General features: G+C 34.9%; 1 protein-coding gene across 3 annotated transcripts in view; it reads right to left on the reverse strand.

Annotated features, from left to right (window-relative positions):
- Positions 1–23087, reverse strand: part of GRID2 (glutamate ionotropic receptor delta type subunit 2) — a 1588850-nt gene that overhangs the window by 1302911 nt on the left and 262852 nt on the right. For all 3 annotated transcript variants that reach the window (XM_077142855.1, XM_077142857.1, XM_077142856.1), the window contains one exon: positions 8048–8203. In XM_077142855.1, the coding sequence (XP_076998970.1) occupies positions 8048–8203 (156 nt within the window). The remainder of the gene's footprint in view (positions 1–8047; positions 8204–23087) is intronic.

A 23087-nucleotide genomic window follows, 5' to 3' on the forward strand; every position in this document is an offset into this window, starting at 1 on the left:
CTATGAAAGAGGAAGAGGCAAAAGTGAGCTAGAACCTGGCAGGATATTGCTGGGGAACTAACCAAGCCAAATATTTCAGACTCGCGGAGGGAAACTGGTGAACCAGAGAGTCACTAAATGTACAAACACCACCCCTCCCTGAAGCGTGGCTATTTAAGGACGGAGGTGTCAACTGCACCACTTATTCCCTCCACTCCCTCGCACAGGTAGATGAGGAAGGATTAAACATGGGGCTAGAGATGGGGGTTTTAAGGGCAGCTCTCGTCTTGATGTGGAGAAGGAAGGAGGAACAAAAGGAATAAATATACAAACAAATGAGTAGATGAGGCAAATTACATCTATATGATGTACAGTTTTCTCTCTTGGCCGCTGGAGACACTAATTCTCAAGTTTAGTTTTACTGTTAGCCAACTCAGAAAAGGCAGCAGAATCGGTATTATCAACATGGAAGCGGGGAAACATTTGGGATCAGACCGATGAAGCACAATCACTGCAGGCTGAGGCTAGGAATGCTGCAGAACCCAATCTAAGCACTTTAGAAGCAAGCAGATTTTTATCATAGTAAAAGGTCCTATTAAAGCAGAGAGGAATATAAACTACGAGATTAAGCCGTGTATAATGTATCGAGTAGTATGCCCACATAAATCATTCTTTTACATTGTCTTTGAATCAGACTATCAGATTTAGACAATAGTACCAGAAATGTATTGACATTGAAGGGTGATGCGTTTTGGAGAAGTGCTTCTTCCTAGTTACACTGCATCAACTCTTTCTGGCTGTGCTACTTTCCTGTTTTCCCCTTTACACACATTAAATGAATGTGTGTGTATTTTAGATATAAAGAAATGAGACCAATTTTATAAACCATTAAAGAAAGCAGGCTCACTTTACAAGTACATTTCATATAACTTCAATCATTTTATTTTGGCGGCTATATGAGGCACAGCCCACTGAAAATGTCACTGTAGTCAAGTGAGATGTCTACTTTCTTTATGAGGCTCTTTGAGAGCAATCAATACACATGTGGAAGCATGCCGAAGATGAAGTTTAGGTAGACTAAGATGAAATTTGGACGGTAAGCAATTTTAACTATGATTGTTTTTACATTAAAAATTACTTTTATGTCCATGTTTCTAAACTTAAATAAAACTAATGAATGCCACCAGACAATTCTAATAAGGAGTTCTGTATCTTACTTTGATATATTGATTTACAGTTTCATATTTTTAAAAACAAAGGGCAATCTTCATAAGCCTGGTTTTGCTAATTATAAGTATACAGTTTATAATGGATCACAATGATACAGCAGTAAGAAGAATGAGTTACTTGTATTTTCAAACTGAGTAATGAGAGTACAATTCTGTCCTTATACTCTTCTCACTGTGCATTTAATTTTTAGAACACAAAAAATTATTTCAAGTGTTAGCTGTATCTTGACATTCAAAATCATTGCATTCCTAAGTGCCAGTGCATGCAATAATTATGGATGATCCCATAGTCTGCCTTCACATTCCAATGTGAATATATTTTATAAATGCACTACTCTTTGCTTTCCTGTAAATTCCACGTTTCATGGTGGAATTTGTTTTCTTGTAAATTTCACCTTTCATAACCTATGGTGAGTAGTGTTGATCTCAGCGAAGAATTAAACAGTATAAAGAATGTCTACTGCTTTCAGCAGACACACAGTGTCTCTCTATAACTTTAGAGCATCTGTTATAGCCAGTACATAGATGCCACAGAGGAGAGAATCTATGAGAGAGGAGCAAAGAGAGAAATCTAGCAATAGCTGCCATTATGGTCCAGGCCAACTAAACCAGGTCTCCATTCCTTTACCCTTTCCAGGCTAAGCCCTTTCTGGATTCTGGTGATAGTAATGAGCTCTTCAGTTATAAAGCATAGTTGAATGAGGAAACAGAATAAAGGACAAATTCCATATATCCTTTTAATTTGTTTTAAGGTCAGCAGCAGCAGAACTGGGAGACGATTTCAGCAATGTAAAGCCCTTTTTGAAGGGAAATTAAACAATTATTATTTCTATAATCATTTATGGTTCTAATCCTGGCAATGCATTCTAAACAGTCACAGAACCATAGAACTAAAATTGATTAAGCATACATCAATTCATGTTTAGATTCCTTTATTACAGTTGAGTAAAATAAAAAACAAGAGCAACTTAGAGTACCATGCATGAAGATCACCTATAGATATTTTCTACTATTTCATGCCATCTAAAACATGAGCATGAGTACTATATATGAGAACAAATCTTTCATAGTTTTCATTCCCCACAGTCCTTCTGAAGTCCTAGAATGCACCGTGTTCTCTGTGTGTGTCACCTCACTCTCCCATAAAAATACCACAATCTACCTCAGCGCACACAGAGTATAAGCTCTAGTGCCAACATGCTTCGCAAGGGACCATCTGAAGACATGTCCTCCAAACTCAACCACGCGCGAAGCATGAGTGGGCCTCCTGAAGCAGCCCAGATGGTTTGCCAAGAATTCCAGCTAGATCTAGATGAGCTTGAGAATGACAATGGAACAGTCCGCTGTGAAATGCCAGAACTTGTCCAGCACAAACTGGATGATATTTTTGAACCAGTCCTTATTCCTCAACCAAAGACCCAGGCTGTTTCTCCACACTGCGATGATATGCGCAGCAGTGCAGCATCCACCATCAATTTCATTATCTCCCAAGTAGCCAGCAGTGATATCAACACAAGCATCCAAGCTCTAACACAGATTGATGAGGTCCTGAGACAGGAAGATAAAGCTGAAGCTATGTCTGGCCATATTGACCAGTTTCTGATAGCCACGTTCATGCAACTAAGACTCATCTACAACACTCACATGGCAGATGAGAAATTGGAGAAGGATGAGATCATCAAGTTGTATAGCTGTATCATTGGCAACATGATTTTGCTCTTCCAGATAGAGAGCCTCGCCCGGGAGGCCTCCACCGGGGTGCTGAAGGACCTCATGCACGGCCTCATCACACTGATGCTCGACTCTCGAATTGAAGACCTAGAGGAGGGGCAGCAGGTGATCCACTCTGTAAACCTCTTGGTGGAGAAGGTTCTGGAGAAGTCAGACCAAACCAACATCCTGAGTGCTTTACTCGTTTTGCTCCAAGACAGCCTGCTAGCAACAGCCAGTTTCCCCAAATTCTCAGAGCTTTTTATGAAGTGTCTCTGGAGAATGGTTCGACTGTTGCCTGATACCATCAATAGCATTAACCTAAACAGAATTCTTCTGGATATACATATTTTCATGAAGGTCTTCCCCAAAGAGAAACTGAAGCAATGCAAAAGTGAATTTCCCATAAGAACCCTAAAGACCCTGCTGCATACCTTGAGCAAATTAAAAGGGCCCAAGATCCTCGAACACCTGACCATGATTGACAACAAGAACGAGTCTGAGCTGGAGGCCCACCTGTGCCGGATGATGAAACACAGTATGGACCAGACTGGGAGCAAATCTGATAAGGAAACAGAAAAGGGAGCATCTCGAATAGATGAAAAATCATCAAAGGCCAAAGTGAATGACTTCTTAGCTGAGATTTTTAAGAAGATTGGCTCTAAAGAAAACACTAAAGAGGGTCTAGCTGAGTTGTATGAATATAAGAAGAAATATTCAGATGCTGACGTTGAGCCATTTCTGAAAAATTCCTCACAATTCTTCCAGAGCTATGTTGAGAGAGGCCTTCGAGTAATTGAGATGGAGAGGGAAGGCAAAGGCTGTATTCCCACTTCAACAGGCATCTCCCCTCAGATGGAAGTCACATGTGTTCCCACTCCCACAAGCACAGTACCCTGCCTAGGTAACACAAATGGAGAAGAGGTGGGGCCATCTGTCTACCTAGAAAGGCTAAAAATCCTCCGACAGCGATGCGGGCTGGACAATACAAAGCAAGATGACCGGCCTCCATGGACCTCTTTGCTCTCCAAACCAGCAGTTCCTACTGTTGCCTCTTCCACAGACATGCTGCACAGTGAACTCTCTCAGCTCCGCGAGTCTCGGGAGCAGCACCAGCATTCAGACCTGGATGCTAACCAGACTCATTCTTCAGGAACCATGACCACCTTCTCTTCTTCCACAGCTAACATTGACGACTTGAAAAAAAGACTGGAGAGAATAAAGAACAGTTGCAAATGAAGCTGCCCCATTCCCCTGGCACCCTGCAGCTTTAGTTTACTAAACTAGAAGTCCTCACAGTTTAAAGTGGCCTTGGCAGGCCTAGTGTACACACACTGGTTGTAGGTATCATACTGTGGATCTGGGGGAGGAGTGATTGTGGCACAAGTATTTGTACATATTTTGCTCTCTCCGTCAGCATCCTGCCTCTCTAGAAGACTGTCTGTGTATTAGTTTAGTGTACAGACTTGTAAACAGCTGCTTTCCTCTCAGCTCACTAGTTTCCATATCCTTTTTCTTATTTTATTTTTAATTACTCATTTGTAAAGTTGTCCTAACCTTTCCTAGCTTTTAACTCTTCAGAACTCTTTAATAGTTTTCCTTTGAGTTTGTTAGCTTATCTCCCTGTAGTCCTGAAGGGTCGCTATATTCTGTATGAATGCATGGCATCATACAACTAATTTAAGACTCTTTTGTAAATAAAGTTTGCATTAACTAAAAAAAAAAAAAAAAAAAAAACCACAATCTGACATTTACAGTTCAGAGGAAAGAATAGCCAATGTAGTAAGACTACTCTAACAGTGGTCTAAAGCTTGTGGTTTTGTTCTTTGCTACACACTTGACTGGTAACCTTCAAAAAAAATTTAGGAGAATTACTTAATCTCTCTGGGTCTGAATACTTCATCTGTATAGTGAAAGCATTAAATTAGTTTCATATAATTTACTGCCCTTATAATTATCTAGGTTTGTGAAATACCCCATATGACTTTTTCTTCTTCATAAAGACTCCATCTCAGCTCCCAAAACATATTATTAGAAAACAATAAAGTACCCCCCATCCCAAGGAAAAAAAAATTCTTCAGTTAAAGTATAAAATATTCCTTATCCTTGGTTCACATCCCAAAACTCAACAGACAAAAGATGAAGAACAAAGGCTTATCAAAGCTAATTCAAAGTAAAGGAAAATAACTTGAAATAAGTTTTTCCATTCCCTATTGCTTCTATGAAGGCAAAAATGCTTTTTCTATAGTTCATTTATCTAAGATTGAAATTAATGTTACCAGATAATGAGAAAGATGAATAAATATGGGCATTGATCTTGAGATTGGAATATCAATTTTGTGTTATTTGAGACATCTCCTTCTAGAAACCCACCTTAGAGTTATTAATTACTATCCCAAGCTGTATTGTTACCAAAACTACAAACGAGGAATTTAATAGCACCAATACAACTTATTACTATATATGCATTAAATAAGCTGTTTACTTCCAAATGCCTCTCTTATTAGAAGTATTAGCAGTAGAAAAATAAGGTGACCAGAAATCTTAGTTTCCAAAAGAATCAGCAGCTGTCAGATTTGGTTGGTTACAGGAAGTTTTCAATGATAAAATGAAGGGAGGATTTTAGACTATTGGATTTCATTTATCTATTCTTTGATCCATATTATCATTCATTGTTATCACCAAATATCTACATGTTTGACAGTGATGTTTATTCACTTGAAATTTGGAGATTTGAAAGGACCAGACTTTCAAATTCAAATAAATAAAAACAGATACCAAGTACCATGTATTTTCTTACAAGTAAGCCGAATTAGGACCCTCTCTACTATACATTTTAATGGCATTGCAGTAAAAATTTCAATATAGTAAAAATGACCAACTTTGAAGATGCTTCTCAGGCTTTCTTTCTCCTAAATTACCTCAAAATATTTTTTAAAAATAGTACTTATGAATCGTTTCTTGTTCTCTTTCATTGGCTACTTTCCTCTTATTTTGGAGCCAACCAATTACAAGAAGTGATCACAGGATTATTTTTACTTCTAAAAATCAACTAAAATCTTTCTTGATATTGAGTGGAGAAAAATAGAATCCAAGAGCTTCCTGGAAGTTCATTACTAAGAGAAGATAACCTGTGTTAGTTTCTGAATCTATAGCTCATTCTTCTTTCTTGGCAAATATCTAGTGGTCCCTATGTGGGAAATTTTTATTCCTTCTCTTCTTTCTTTCCAGTATCACAATTATTCTAAGTCATAACAGCTCTTTCAAGAGATAATTTTGTTTCTAGAATTTTGCTGGCAGCAGAATGGTTACACAACAATATATAAACAAACTAATTGTAGTATTTAATTATTTTTATAAAGTAGTCTCTCAAAAAAGGCAAATGGTATATTTATTCTGATTTCATAATTTCCTCCCACCTATTGAATGTCTTCATTTCTTTATCTCCTATTACTTTTTCATTCAATCAAGGGGGGTATTTTAGCATGTCTGTGAAGTTAATTCATATTTATAGAAATGCAGTTACTCAGAAGGTAGTCACAAAAAAAAAAAAAAAAAATGGTCCTTATCTTTTCCAACTCTCATTCTGGTCCCTATAAATATTATCCAGCAATAAAACTAAGAGTTGAGAAAGAAAACAATCATAGAGACTGTGCTAAATAATTGCATATGCTTCCTATTACCCAGTTATATTAATATATATGTATCTCCCTCATATTCTATTTTTTTAATTGACAGACTCCATGAATCCTAACATTTGACTTTTTAAATGTTTCAAGAAAATTTATCAGCATATTCACCATTTAAACTCCAAATACCAAATTCTTACTTTCAAATGTAAAGCATTTGAATCTAATTTCGTGCATTGAGATTTACTTATTAACATAAAATTCTATTAAATTATTATAAACATCAATAGCCTATCTTCGCCAAACTGCTTTCACTAAATAGTTCTGCTCATTTCATTAGAAATAATGTTTTTTTCACTCCAAATTAATGAAAAACAAAAGTTTTCAGACCAATCATTACATCAATTCTCTAATTGACAAAACTAAACATAAATATCAACAGTAGCCAGTTCTAATGGTCAAAAACATATTCCAATAAAGGCAACATGTATATATCTCATGTGGGAACAACAGATGAAAAAAATAATCCAGACATTTATGTATATTTTGCTTACCCCCTTTCCTTTTATATTCATATTCGTCTTTTAAAAGTTTCCTGCCAATGTTACTACATTTAACATTAGATCTGTCTTCTTTCAAATTCTCTTTAAGTGTATAATGAAGCAATTACTTCAATTGTATTTCTTATCAGTAGTTCTAAATATATTACATAATAAAGTAAAAAAAAGATTAGCAACAAATAGCTTCATGAGCAATGAACACTTCAGTAAAGGGGAAAAATATTTACTTAAATTGATAAAAAAATTCTAATTAGTTTGATATCTTTAAATTAAAACCTTCATTCGTAACAATGATCATTTCCCCCAAATACAATTAAAATAATTTGTCCTGGAAATACTTTGTACATTTGAAAAATTTTTTAATACTTTCAGATGTACAGGGAGAATGAAGGAAAGTGCTTGACTATTTGTCACCTAGCAAAGAATAAAGAATATATATAGCCTACTACGGTATGTGAGGATTCAGTGCAAAATCTTTGATTTGTATGTAGTGTCTAAAGGTTTCCCTTACAGCAATATATTTGTCACAAGTACAACTGAAATGGCATTGCCAGTCATAACAACACTCAAGGTGGCAGTTATCCCAGAGAAGTCCAAAGTGAAATTCTGATACAAAGTCACAATCGTAAAGAATGTTTCATTTACATAAAAATACCGCAAAGCTATTAATAGCAAGTATTTATGTCCCTTTCCATATATATGTCATTCAAAACAATAAGTTTCCATGCCCTGACCTTCAAGGTGAACTTAGAAATTAACATCTACAAAAACAGCTCTCTAGAAGAAAAGAGAAAACCAGCAACAGCAAAAACATGGGGGAAAAGAGATGTTTAAGGGCTTTTTCCAAATCTAATTTTATTGGCATTTGAACCAAAAGAAAAAAAAAAAAAAAGCCCAAAATCCACACACAAACCTAAATGTGAACACATATGGAACTTACCTTCTTGAACTGCTTGGAAAGGATTGTTGCCATCAACAAATGTCACCGAAAAGGTGATTTTCTCAGTTTGTAAGATCTCTTCATTCTGATTGAGGTCACCAACTGCTGTGCGAAACACCTCGTCATCCTTTTTGGCAGATTCATCAAATATTGCTCCTAGGAAGAGGGGAGGGTTGCCATTAGAAAATAACATAAACGTTCATACACTTGAAATATGCCAAAAAGACTTATGTTCTGAAAAACATAATTTCACTTGAAGCATGCTTTTATTACAGAAACAGTGTACTAGAAGCAGTGTGATAGTTGAGCAGAAACGTAGTTACTTCTTCAAGATGGAAATGACAATTAGTATCTTAAACTGTTACTGCAGGGAAAGCACTGCACTGGGAAGACAATACAATGAGTATGAAATGTATTAGCCATTTGTGCTGCAAATGCATCAGATGTTTTCTATCATGGGATCTTTAAGAATTCATAGTTTAATTTTTTTCTGAATAGTGGGACATATAGTAAGAAAGTTTTGAGAGACCTTTCACGCAATATGTTGTGATTTAACCGCTAGCATGATTTTATTTCCTTCCTCTCCTTCCTTCCTTCATATTTCTTCCTCCCCCACCCCCCTTCTTGTCTTCCTCTCTCCCTCCTTCCTTCCCTTAGGAAAGGGGTTTCACTAATCTTTTTTTTTTTTTTTTTAATTGATTTTTTGATGTTATACATTCACATACCATGTAATCATCCAATGTATGCAATCAATGGTTCATATAGCTGTGCATTTATCACAATAAACTTTTCCTTTTTTGTAAAAAAACATGCAAAAACAACAAATTTCAAAGCACATCACTACAATCATTTGTAGAGCGACTTTCAGAGTTTGGTATGGTCTACGATTCCACATTTTTAGGTTTTCACTTCTAGCTACTCTAAGACACTGGTGACTAAAAAAAAAGCCAATATAATGATTCAGCACTCATACTCATTTGTTAAGCCCTACATACTCATTTGTTAAGCCCTACATTCTCTATATAATTCCACCACCAACTTTGATCTTTCGCATTCTTTAGGGGTATTTCGGCTATGTTCATTCTAATACTTTCATCTTCGAAGGGGCTGTCGATAATATAACAATATTTATTGAAACATTAAAGAAATACAAATATCTAAAAGGAGATAATGGAGATTATCCTGAAAAACTAAATAAATTCTACTGAATAATCTTAGCCTTTACATCCACATATAATATGAATAATAATAATAAGAGTTGTGGCTTTTATTGGGTGCATGGTTGTCAGGAACACATTGGTTTAAACACCCAAGTTCTAAGATCAAACTGTGATTTCAAAGCCTGACTTTGCCACTTAAGTATATGACCTGGAGCAAGTTATTTCAAGTCCAAACCTCATACCCCTCATCTAAAATATTTCAACAATAATACCAATATGTAAAGGCTTTTAACAAAATTATCCATATAAAAAGACTTAAGTCATTGGAAATAAAGAGTAAGTTCTCAATAAATGCTACTCTTCCCTTTTTCACTTACAGTAAAGTAGAGTGCATAACATTTCCCATTAATGTTTTCATATTACAGTACCTCACTTAATCGTAAAATAACTATGTGATCTGTATAATACAACACACATGTATAGTTGTGGAAGTTAAGATTCAGTGCAAGAAAAATATCTACGACCACACAAGAAGGCCCGAGCCCTGCCCTCGTTGCCTCCACCCTCATTGCTTTAGACCATATGAGACAGTTACTGCATTTCAGAATTATACCCATGAGGAATAGAACTTTTTAACATGATATTGTAATTTGTCAAGGCTGCCAGAATGCAACACACCAGAGATGGACTGGCTTTTAATAAAGAGGGATTTATTTAGTTAAAAACTTAAAAGTTCTTCAGAGGAATGGCAGCTAACTTTCACCTGATGCTCTCTCTTACACGGGAAGGCACAGGGTAATGTCTACTGGCCTTCTCTCCAGGTTTCTGGGTTCCAACAGCTTTCCCCAGGGTGAGTCCTTTCTGCAACTCCAGAGGCCTGGGCCAAGTTGTGAGTGCCGCGATGAGGTATGCCGAGCTGCTTGGGCTGTGCTGCGTTGAGCTCTCTCTCATTTAAGCACCAGCCAATTAAACTAAACATCACTCATTGCCTGAGGCACAACCCTCAGCTGACCGCAGATGTGATCAGTGGTAGATGAGCTTCACATGCCAATGGCTCATGTCCACAATACAGAACTAGGCACCTTCATCTGGCCAAGCTGACACCCAAACCTAAGTACCACATGTTCGCCCTTTGTCAACTTGGCAACTATACACATCACCTTAAGTGACATCAAATGGCATAAGTTCTCCTCTAGCTCTGGACCTATGAATCTCAAAACAAATTATCTGGTGCCAATATGCAAAGAAGGGGCAGTCAAAGGATACATATTTTCATTTCCATAGGGAGAAATTGGAAGGAAGACAGGGGTCACAAAATACAAACAATTCTAAAAACCTGCAGGGTATTGGATTTCAAAGTGTGAAAGTCATTTATGCTTTGGGCTTTAGAAAGCTGCAGTCCCACCCTTTCCAAGGGCCTACGCAGTAGCCCACCTCTTTCTAAATGCAATCGTGCAGGACACTGGGGAGACTACCTTTTTCTCGGCTCCACCGTCTCCAAGCATTGGGGCCGCACCCGGGCTTTCTGCTATCTCCAGGGCACAGGCTCAACCCCTCCATGTAGTGGTAGCCAGGCTCTCCCCAGTCCCCAAGGAGTGTGCTGCACTCTTCCAAGGCCTGAGGTGGCACAGCTCTTCCACTACAACGAGGTGGAAGGCCCATTCTTTGCCTTCGGGGTAAACTCACCCTCTCCACGTATATGGGTGGGGCCACTCTCCCGGCGAGGCTTCTTGGCTTCAGACCCGAGCTTCCATGGCTCTCACTCTGCAAACTCCAATCTGTCCCTTTTCTGTCCCCCTTTGTCCAAACTGGCAGTGGTTCCGTTTACACCAACAATCTCTTCAAGCACTCCAGGCCTTCTCCATCAAGCTCCCCACAGTTCCTCCAGAATCCTCCTTTTATCCATCCAAAAAAGTGTTCTAACATGTCTGGTATTCGCAACACCCCACTTCTCAGGAACCAAATGTGTTTTAGTTTGCTAAAGCTGGCAGAATGCAACAGAGCAGGGGTGGACTTGCTTTTAGTAAAGGGGGATTTATTTAGTTAAAAACTTACTTTTTCAGAAAAAATCAGGTAACTCATCTGAGATTCTCTCTTACACGAAAAGGCACAGCGTAATCTCTGCTGGGCTGGACTTCAGGTTTCTGGGCTCAAACAGCTTTCCCCGGGTGATTTCTTTTTACATCTCCAAACGTCTAGGCTGAGCTGCAAGTGCTGACACAAGGAGTACTGAACTACTTGGGCTGTGCAGTGTTGAGCTCTCTCATTTAAACATCCAGCCAATTAAATTAACCCTCACTCATTGCAGGAGGCACTCCCCTCAGCTGACTGCAGATGCAATCAGTGGTAGATGAGGTTCACATGGCAATGGCTCGTGTCCACAGCAGCAGAACTAGGCACCTTCACCACACATGAAAAATGACTTTACTGCAAATTTGGGAGACTCCATCTGGCCATACATAGCTTGTTTGTATTTGTTCTCTCTTCTGGTTCTAAGAAGGCATACCTTTTAAAATTGTTTGCCCTTTAATTATAAATATTTGGATCAATGTACTTTTTTTTTTTTTTGATGAACTGAATGAAATCCCTCCTGCCAAAAAGGACATACACCCCAGGCTTAATAACACGATAAAGGAGTGATGCTTTCTCTTTTGCCACCTACATATCCTTATGGATATATGTTTCTTGGTTATGTCTAAACATAGACATATATCTAGATAGTGTAAACATATAGAAATATTTATATATGACGATTGAAAAGGAGACACTTGACATCTTTCAGATTTTTTGATTTTGTACATTTATACAAGCCCCAAGACATCTAGCAAGAGATAGATCAGGATATTAAACATATATAATAATGTGGTTTTAAAATCAATTTCACTTTTCTATGGTTTCATCATAATTAAAATCAATTCACATTACTTTTGTGCTTCCTTTGTAAAATTATTTTCTGGTAGCATCACTTCTTCTAGTATAAGCGATACATTACAGTGTGAGGTCATATGTGAAATGTAGAATTTCAGTCCTTTTTTAATCAAATGAACTCTTGGTTCAAGTGCATTCTTACATGGATGCCTGTATGTTAACTGAAATTAGAGGTGTTCTATTAGAAGCAGAGGTGCTGGGGGGGCCTGGAGTGCTGACCCCTCACTACTCGTCTCCTCCAAGAACACTTCAGGCTCACTAACCTCTCTGTGTTCCTCATTTGTAAAATGGAAATGACATCTATCTATCTTCATGTCTGGTTAAGAGAGGTCTACAGCTAATGTTCTCTTCCTAGCCGCTTTCATTATAACTTAATTATACTGTTGGTTATGGTGCTCAAACATCACAGGTTTTCCTTGTGCTGAGCCAGCAGGACAGATATTTTGATTACCATGTGATTAAGTATTTAATTGGGAAAATATGGTCACCATAAACATAGTGCTATACACACTGTTGTCTAAAATATTCACTAAAGTTACTAAAGCTATTTACTGTCTCTGCCAAAAGTGACAAAAGGTTATTTGCAGGCTAGCATGGAGGGACGGTTGTTGTAAATGTACTTAGAGATTTAAAATGTAACTATGCCGAAATATCACCCACTCAAACCTGAATTCTTCTTAGAATATATTTTAGCTTCTGGTTTATTCCAATGCATTTTTTTTTCTTTATTAGAGAAGTTGTGGGTTTACAGAACAATCATACATAAAATACAGGATTCCTATCACCCATCACCCCATCACCATAACTTGTATTGGTGTGGGACGTTTGTTACAATGGATGACAGCACATTTTTATAACTGTACTATTAAGTACAATTTTATAACTGTATTATTAAGCTCCTGGTTTAACTTAGGGTTCACTGTATAGAGCAGTCCCATGAATATTTTGTTTTCATGTTTGTTAAATATGCAACCTAACTTTTCAACTTTCAACTGCGTTCAGATGCACACAAACTTCAGTGTTGTTAATTGCGTTCACATGGTTGTGCCTCCATCCCCACCATCCATCACCAAAGCATTTCCATCATTCCAAATACGAGCCCCGTACATTTTAAGCCTAACCTTCCCATTCCTTATCCCCACCCTATCCCCTGGATATTCTAGATTCTGACTCTATGAATTTGCAAATTCTAATTATTTTTAAAATAGTGAGATCATACAATATCTATCCTTTTGTGTCTGGCTTAGTTCACTGAACGTGATGTTTTCATTATTATTCAATGCGTGGCAGAGGGTAAGGGTGAAACTGTGTCAGGTTCTGACAGGTGTTGCAGGTTACTTGGGCCTCTCCACCCTAAGACAGCTTTGCCATGGGAAGATGACCATTAATTTCTGTTAGAGCAGGCAGCGTCCAAGAGGTGTCCTGTGTACCAGGCATCCCTCAGCACTGCTATTTTACATTTGCATTAATTGATCAGCTTCCCCTAAATCCAGCCTTCCATTTCCAATATTACTTTAAAAGCCTGCCCATGTCTGAAAGCATGGGAAAAACATAAAGCAAAAAAGCAAATATTTGGCATATAAATTGAGGACTTTCTGATTATGTTATAGATAGTTGCTATCCAGAATATTATTTTATGAACATAATTAAAACATAATAAACTACAAAATAGATGTACATTTTTAATCTCTCTTGTCATTTCTGAACCAAATAGAATTCTAATTTTGAAACTAAGCTTCTATGAAAATATTTAGGAGATTGTTAACTTTATCTTGCTAATTTTCATAAATATTTGATAATTCTTATGTGAATCTACATTAATAATTACATTGAAATTTATAACTATCAGACTCGGATATACTAAGTTTACTAGGAGTTTGTTAGGAAGCATAGTCTAAATTTGCTGTGAGTGAAGCTAAAATAGCCAATTCATTTTAAACCAAATAATCTAATGTCTATTCACAAAGAAGCAATGGATGTTTATATAGAGATGTTTCAGCTTGTACTGGATTCTAAATGGGCCTTTAAAAGAACAGTTTCTGCCCAACCTTATTTTATAGTGGGTTATGTTATTGATTTCTGCTGAGTATTGGTAACACATTTTTAATGGAGGCATTTTTACTATTACTTGACAAGACACTTAAAGTTGCCTTAGACATTAAACCTGGTTTAATAAATGGCAGAAAACTGCAGAAATGAGAGTAAATTAGTCAAGTCTGTGCTAAATTAAGATCTACTAAAAAGAAATGAACAAAAGAAGCACTTTATCTTTCTGCAAACAGCAAGGAGGTACACAGAAGTAACAGTTCATCTTACTGCAAACAACATAACCAAAGCAAGGAAATCCTAGCCAACATTTCAAATCCCAGTTCTTTATTTACTTTTTTCTTCAACTGTAAAATCTCATCTTAAGTCTGGCTTCGTATCAAAGAAACACTTGGAGTAGGCTGCATTAAATCACACACATCTGAAAACAACCCAGCAAGATCCACATTGGAGAACCTCAGAAAAAGAATGTCCTTTATTATTTCATTCTCTTCCAACAGTCATCGCAATTTCATCTCTTTATCTCTTGTATTAATGCATACATAGTACAAGTTTAATCCAATTTCAAATACCCCAGATTTAGTTTTTTTGAACTAATAAAGTTTTCTAATGCAACATTCATAACTATGTAGCTAACTTGATAGCACAGCATCTAGTTTCTCCAAGGATATATTTATTAGCATATTTTAACTGTAAGTTTTATTTTATAGCCTTGAGTTGAAAAGCACATTGTACTAGATAAAATAATTCTTCTACCACTTGCACATACACATACACAAACATACACACAAAACTATTTCATGTACAGATTATACAGAATATACTCTATTTTCTACGGGCCAATCTGAGAGGAGACTAATCAAGCAACTAAGCAGAAAAGGACTACTTCCTAAATATTCCTATTATACAAATTTGTCATTTGTAATTAGCCATTCCATTATTGGGGTTGATGTCTGTCCCTGCCATGGGGGTAAAAAGGATTTCTCTTATTCTTTTACAAACATAGAATAAGTGGGTACAAATATATGTTTTTAAAAACAAACACCATGTTTGTCTTCTTACACCTTAGAAAGAAAATTCATTATATAAGTTTGTGCCATATATAATGCTGCTGAATTCCCATGTAACTAATATGCAAAATTGCAAGCACATGAACAAAACACTAAATTTTAATAGAGGGTTACAAAAATAAATGTAATTGGGGAAATAATTGTAGTTTATAATAATATCACAGACTGCATTAATGCTCTCATTTTAATATGTTATAAATTGTCATATCTAGAAGTATTAATATAGCTATGCCATTTGGAAATTGATCAATTAATATACAATTCAATTCAGCAAGGTGATAACTGACAAACTAAGACACTACTGGTAAATGAAGTGGAATTATGTTTGAGAAAAGATATGTAAAATTTCCCACAATGCACATATCTACTTATCAAGTGTATTCTTTTAAATGACAATTAATCCAAATTCCATTTTTTTCTATAAGCATGATATATATATGTAACATACTTGCGTGTGTGGTGTGTGTGTGTGAATACATTTTGTGCATTTAAAATAAATCGGTACTTTAGACCACAAAAATATTTCACACAAATTCACATTTGCAAATACATCTGCTAAATAAACCTTAAAAGGAATTGATTAACTTGAGTAACTCAATAACTCTCAAAAACATTCCAAGATTTTCCACCTACATGCCTTTACCCTTGGGGTTGTCTCCACTATGGTTGTATCTTTGTCTCCTTGGAAGAACATAATTTTCTGAGCAGTGGAAACTATTCCACATAAATATATATATTTTACTTTAGAGTGTCTATAAGTGACCCTGAATATATTAGATACTTAAGAAATATATTCATTGATTAGTCTTTTCGTATATTAATTTAAGCATAAGAATTTCAGAGTACAATGAAAGTTGCAACCAACCTTAAATTAAAACAAAGCAAGGTTGCAAACGTATGCTAAACAATCTATGCCTGTGAATTTATTATTATAAGTATTATCATAACTCAAGAAAACCCAAGTTATTCATGAGGGCACTGATCATATATTTAGTTTTTAGGCTGAATATTTATATTATTTTTTGTCATATATAAGAGGCAAGTGGAGGAAATGTTGTTTAGCAGGAAAGATACTGGAGGAGAGAAAGTGTCTTTAACTTAGCATATCCTATGAAAATAGTGAGAAGGGTCTTAACATGTTCCTTGAACAAATTTTCACACTTTAAGGTTCAACAAACTCACAGCAAGCTCTATATATCTCACGTCGATAATTAACACATGAAATAACTTTTTAAAAAATGATTCTAAAAATCAAAAGCAAGCATGTATCAGCACATCTACACTACCCTTGTACAATTAATTTCTCTTTAAAACAATATCTTCTGAAAAGAAATGTACGAAACAACTGCCCCAAACTTTAAGGTCATATTCAAAATTGCAAATAAAACTCAAGACAGCTTCTGAAAAGACACGTACGAAACAACTGCCCAAAACTGCTGTCAGATTCAAAATTGCAAATAAAACTCAAGACAGCTAAGTCTTCTCCAGTTACAAAATTTAAATTCTTTACCTCATCTAATTTTGCCTAATGCATATGTACATACTTCATGTTAAGTAATCTTAAAAAGAATAAATTTAAAAGAAGCATGACTATTATATGCTGTGAATCTCTAATTTCCTTTGAGGTAACAGAGTTATTCTCTTCATTTTTCTCTTGTGTTTTTCTCTCCTTTTCTCTCTTTGTCTACATGTTCTCATGCATCCATCCACTCATTCACCCATCCATTCAATCAACATTCCCTCAACACAGAGAAAACCATCAAAGCCAAGTCACTTTGAATATTCTTGTGTCTTAACAAATTATTTGATGGTAGGGCAGTTGAAATCAATTACATGCTGAATCTGATCACAGTAGAAGATGCCTTGACAAAATGATAATGGAAATATGTAGTTTTCATAGACACACAGCTGAAAGGAATTTTAGACATGGTATACCCAAACCGGTGCATTTTTCAAAAAAATGTAGAGCAATGATTTTATTGCTTTGTCCAAAATTACACAGCCAAAACAAGAAAAGGTGGCATAGGAATTTAAGTTTTCTGGTTTCAAGTTTGGAGCTATTCTTTCTATATTATACTTTCTTTTCTCATGTCTGCAAACTTGCTGTTTATCCAAATGCATATATCTATATATTTATAAATGATCAAGAACTGGTACTACTGTAGTGATTCAAATATCAAATTCATTTATTATAAAGCCGTGAAGAATTTAAAAATGATGAATTGTAGCAAAAACTGGATATTAGGCTGATTTTTTACATAAAATTTACTCTTTTCCTTAAAAACTTCAGCAATTTTAATCTGGTAGGCTGAAATACAGACAAAAAAAATACAATTCTCTGCCTCGGGGCAATGTATCGGTCACAGCAAGATTTACAATTCTACAGAGCCATTCAGAATTAAGTCATCATATATTCTTACTGTCTTCTATATCATTTAGCATTGGAGGTGAACTCCTATTTCAATGGCATTACAATACAGTGAATGGTATATTTACAATACATTTACATCATACATACACGTGTGTCTATGCATGTATGAGTATATGGTATAAATGTTCTCTTACTGAATAACATTTGTTACATTGAGATTTCCTCCATGAATAAATTTTGTATTACAAATGTTTTCACAGTCCCTTCTTGTTCAGCAGAAAATTTCCTAACATTCTCTAAAGCAATATCCCCACCGTCAGGAAATAATATGTTCCAAACTCCTTCTCTTTTCATTAATAGGTATATTTTCCTTAGTCACCTTATTTAACCTTTCAAGAGCACTCTAGGGAAGTAAACCAAAACAGTAACTACATGTTGGGAAAAGAGGTACTAGATTAGCATCAAATTCATGACAATTGGGCAAGTACTATTTTGATTTACAGAAAATTGAATCCTGTTGTATTTCTCTCCAATTCATAATAACTGAAGCAATAGTAATTAAAATTTATTAGTACCAAGCAGTGTGCTAAGCCATTCACAGGCATTATTTCATTTAGTTTTGATGAAAACATTTTGAGGGAAATAAAGCTCAATTTAAGTAACTTTCCCAAGGTGTAAAGTAATAATGATTTTAGCAGAATTCAGTGATTTTAGTTTCTAAGCAAAGTTCCTAAAAAAAAAAACAAAAAAAAAAACGTGGACTTATGATCTGGTAACATATTAACTCAACAAATTTCAACATAATCAAGTGATATGCTTTTTAAAATTTTCATAGTTATTGCTATGTAATTTTATTTGTATGTTAAAATTCTCAAACAGATTTTAATCTTACTCTTTGATAAATTTTTATTAACTAGATCTGGTTTACCAAAGTTTCTAAGTAATGATTTTTACATATTTCCCTGATAGATATAAATCAATACATTAAATAATACTATATTTAAAAAGAAGTTAGTCGTTTATCTGAAGCATATACACATTTTTTTTCTCAAAAAGACCTGGTTTTGGACTAATTATCACATGCATATAAAGCTTTAAATTGATGAACATTTCCATACCTTAGGTTAAATGTTAATTTCGGCAGTTATTTTAGGATAAGGTTGTGTTTTCCAATAACATGTACTGTGGTATATTTTTAAATACTGGATTCAGAAGAAAACTCTGGCTCATCATTTTTAAAGGTTTTTTTCCTTTCACTTTAGTGACTAATGATCCTAACAGAATGACAATGACATAGTCATTGACTTTATGATTAAAGGCCTTTAATAATTCTCTTAGGTTTGTAATATTCAACTTGTGACCAGGTATTGAAACTAACTGGTTCATTATCTACCAATGTTTAATGCTTATTTAGCACTCTATTCTCAGAGTTCAAAGCATAGTTCAAAGCCCATAATATTAACTGTCACGCTACCCACCATAATTATCAAGTTTGTAGATAAGCATCATTCTACTTTTAAAGACATATACTCAAGTTCAAGAGGATAATGTCAAGATCACAGAGGGAATATGTTATGATATTGCAGAGAAAGTCATAACTGGAAGGAAGAAAAATTTTCATGCAGATCATTATACTTGAAATACTTGAAAGCATAAATACTTAAAAGAATATTATAATTCATTACTAGCTCATATCAGAAACCAAATTTTTTTTTTATAGAGGACACTTTTAAATTCATCCAAATCATCTAATTATTGGTTTCAGAACATTTCATTGATATTTTAGCTCTATGGAATAATCTAATAGGGATCACTGAGCTTGGTGATTTCAAGAGATCTGGATTCTGATAGCAAATATGCTACTAAATCCTCTGTGACCTTGGGGCAGGGGGTTTCTACAGGGATCAATTTCGACCTCCAAGGGACATCTGGGGATGTCAGGAGACACTTTGATTCTCACGACCTGGGGACATTACTTGCATGTAGATGGTAGAGACCTAGGATACTGTTAACACCCTAAAATTCACAGGCCAGTACGCCACAAATAATCACAGGTCCCAAAATGTCAGCAGTTGTAGGCAAAGCCATTACCACTCCTGAGCTCACTGTACTCTTATTTTAAATGAAGGAAAGGTGACAAATAACTTATAGTTTTCCTTTCCCATTAAATGTTTCATAAACAAATCAAGATCTTCAATAAATTTCATACTTCAAAGTAAAAGTCACACACATGCATATAAATACATATGCAGAAATTTTACCTGCCCAAACAGAAAATACACCTTGTTTTTGAACATATGTGGAATATTTACAGACCATTTATTTGGCCACAAAAGAAGCCCTAGTAAGTCTGAAAACTCATAAAATGTAGACTACTTGCTGAATGAAATGCAAAATACTAATACTAATAAAAATAAAAATTAAAATGACAGCATCAAAATTTTGTGCCTATGTTTGTGAACTAAAAAAACTTATGTTACTTAGAACTGAATGATAATTTTAAAAACCATGTGAGGCAGGGCTAAAACAGACTTAGAGAAAAGTATAGCTTTCAATTATATTTATCATTAAACTAACATTTAAAAGTTTGAAAACAGACTAAAATGCAATTTGATGAGGTAAAAGAGTAAAAAAAAAAACAAAAAACAAAAAAAACTCAGAGTATAAGAAAAGAAACAATGTCCAGCATAGAAAAGAATGAAGTAAGCATCAAAAGTAAAATAGGGAAAATTATCAAAGTCAAAAGCTGATTATTTAGAATACAAATAAAATACACAGATCATATGCAAGCTGCATCAAGAACAATGCAAAATGACATGGTAGAAACATGGGGAAGACCAGTGCGCAATAGAGAGTAAAAATAATTTAGGTGTACTTATATTTACAAATGAAGATGAAATGACCACAAAGGCACAAGAAATCTTGAACCAAGTATGGGTATCTTAGGGAATATAACTTCAATTAAGCAAACATATATCAGACAAATATGGTAAATAAAAAAAGCCTGGGTTTTCATCCACACAATTTTCATTTGGGTTTTATTATCTTTCAATATTTAAGATTTCAGGAAGCACACGCAATATTTAACTTACTGATCCCCTTTAAAATCTAAGCACATAAAATGCTTCATTCACGCAAACATTAATACAAAACTGACTTTATAAGAAATTAAAATATTACTCTGTGATACTTGACTATTGGATATTTCACTCTTAGGTTTTCTGGATATTATGAAGGATATTGTGAAATATATAAAATATAACATCACTGTGTACCTAGAATGCACATCTTTGCATTTTTCCCAATATCGATTCTTCTTTTCCTAAAAATTTCTTGTAAAGCTCATCCTGAAACCTTTGTTGAATAACACCCACCCTACAGTGATTTTTCTATCCATCCAAACAAATACATATAACTTCTACCACTCAGAAATCATAGCTGATTAAATATGGTCTTGAATGATTTTTCAGTGGAAATACATTCTTCTCTAAGTAGAGAATCTCCTTCTGAAGGTTGAGTCAGAATCCGCTGCTTTCCTTTTAGATTTTCCATATACCATTAAATAAAGCTGGGCAAATAGAGGGTCCTTAATTAATGCTCTTCACCTGAAGGAAACAACCTGTTCCTATGCTTTTACTTTTATATACAAATGGTAAGTCTCAGTTTTCCTAAACAGAGTGTGATAAAACTATTTAAAAATGAGAAGGGAAAATCATGGACCCTGAAGCCAAATTTTCAATGACTCTTTCCAGAGATTTCAGAGGAGGGCATTTATGTGGCAGTGTGACATTCGATCACAGTGAAACTAAGTCAAATTCATAAAGGGGTTTTTCCTTTTGACAGAAGGCCTTTTTTTTTTTCCCAGCCCAATTCTCCAATGACTTTGAATTCACTGGAATTTCTATATAGTTATCCAGAAACCCAAAGCGCATTTAAGCTCATAATAGTGTCATTTGAAATATCTGACTTTGCTGTAAGTTCCTCAGAGGTCTGTGGGGGGAAATGAAATGAAGGCTGCTTAAGGAGCAGATAAGCTGATTTCTCCATGCAGAGCATACTAAGAGGCTAATGTTTACAATAAAAATTTCATGTTGGGACATAGATTTCTCTGAATAGGCTGCATTTGCACCTTAGTTTGGTGTTTGGGAAATAAACATTTCAAAGATCAAATCTTCTAAGGAGAATTATTTGTAATGTCTTTCAAGAATACTAGATAACAAAAGTTCAATTACCGGAGATTTTTTTAAATGGCACGCTTTAACCCTTTTAATTATTTTCAGTCTTTTCAGATTGACTGTATGATATAATTGCCGAGCTAAGTATCCCATGTTGCAGATTCTTCCCACATGCCCTACACCTCATTAAAGCAATGTCCCATTATTGCAAATTAACTTCCATGACAAGAACAGCCACCAAAAAAAAACTTTGAGAAAAGAGACTTTAAACACTGTGCAGCCTTTCAAACTCTTCCCAAACTGACAGAGTACACTTAAAAAAAGAGCAATAATGTAATAAGGAAGCTTACGATATTTTTGGAAATATTTAGAAATAAAATTTTTCCTTCTTCAGCAACTTAGTTGATGCTTTTAACAGTACCCTAAATTTCCATGAAAAATTGTGAGAACTGGTATAGGGTACTATAGGTAAAATCAGATGTTATATTTGTGTGAAAAAAATGTGAATGCTATGCTCTCAGAGTCTAACGTACTTCACACACAAATTCATTTGGTTATTTTCCTATAGGGTAAGAAGTCTAATTTTATGCATAGGACAAAGGTTTACTCTGCTTATTGGTAACAATTCATTTTGCCCTTCTCAACTGACTTAAATAGACAAATACTAAGTTCAAAAGTGCTTGAAATTTAGAACGTCTATAAAATATGGTGTTCATTTCTAAAGAAAATGAAGGCATCATGTGGAATAATTCAGGTAAGAAAAAGCTATCCTTCTGATACCAATCTCAAACTTCATGGTTTCATTAACTCTGAAATTGCTATTAGTTTTATCTTCTTTTAAAATTCCTTTTCAATTAACAAGTAAACTAAACATATGTGTATATATTTTTTCCAGCATGCCATATATTATTCTAACTGTTCTACATACTAAATAAAGAGTTATGTTAGCATGTAGTATATAGTTTTTGCTAGGTGTTTTCTCTGCAAAATATTTTGTAAACAGGTAGACAACAGCAGTTTTATTATAACTAAATAACAGTAAAAGACAAAGTTTTCTTCGGAAGATGACATTTTAAAGGTATTTTATTAGCTTTATATATATATATATGGTTACAAAATGGACCCAATTTCCTCAATCTATCAAGAAAACATATGTAAGTTAAATACTTAAGGAAAATCAACTTTCAGAAACTATTTTTAATGTCAACATGGTGGAGAATAAAGTTCAAGAACATAGTCAAAGTTGTGTATGTATGCCACTGTATGTTTTATTCTTATAAAAATAAAAGG

This window comes from Tamandua tetradactyla, chromosome 24, assembly GCF_023851605.1.
Source record: "Tamandua tetradactyla isolate mTamTet1 chromosome 24, mTamTet1.pri, whole genome shotgun sequence".
Taxonomy (NCBI): Eukaryota; Metazoa; Chordata; class Mammalia; order Pilosa; family Myrmecophagidae; genus Tamandua; species Tamandua tetradactyla.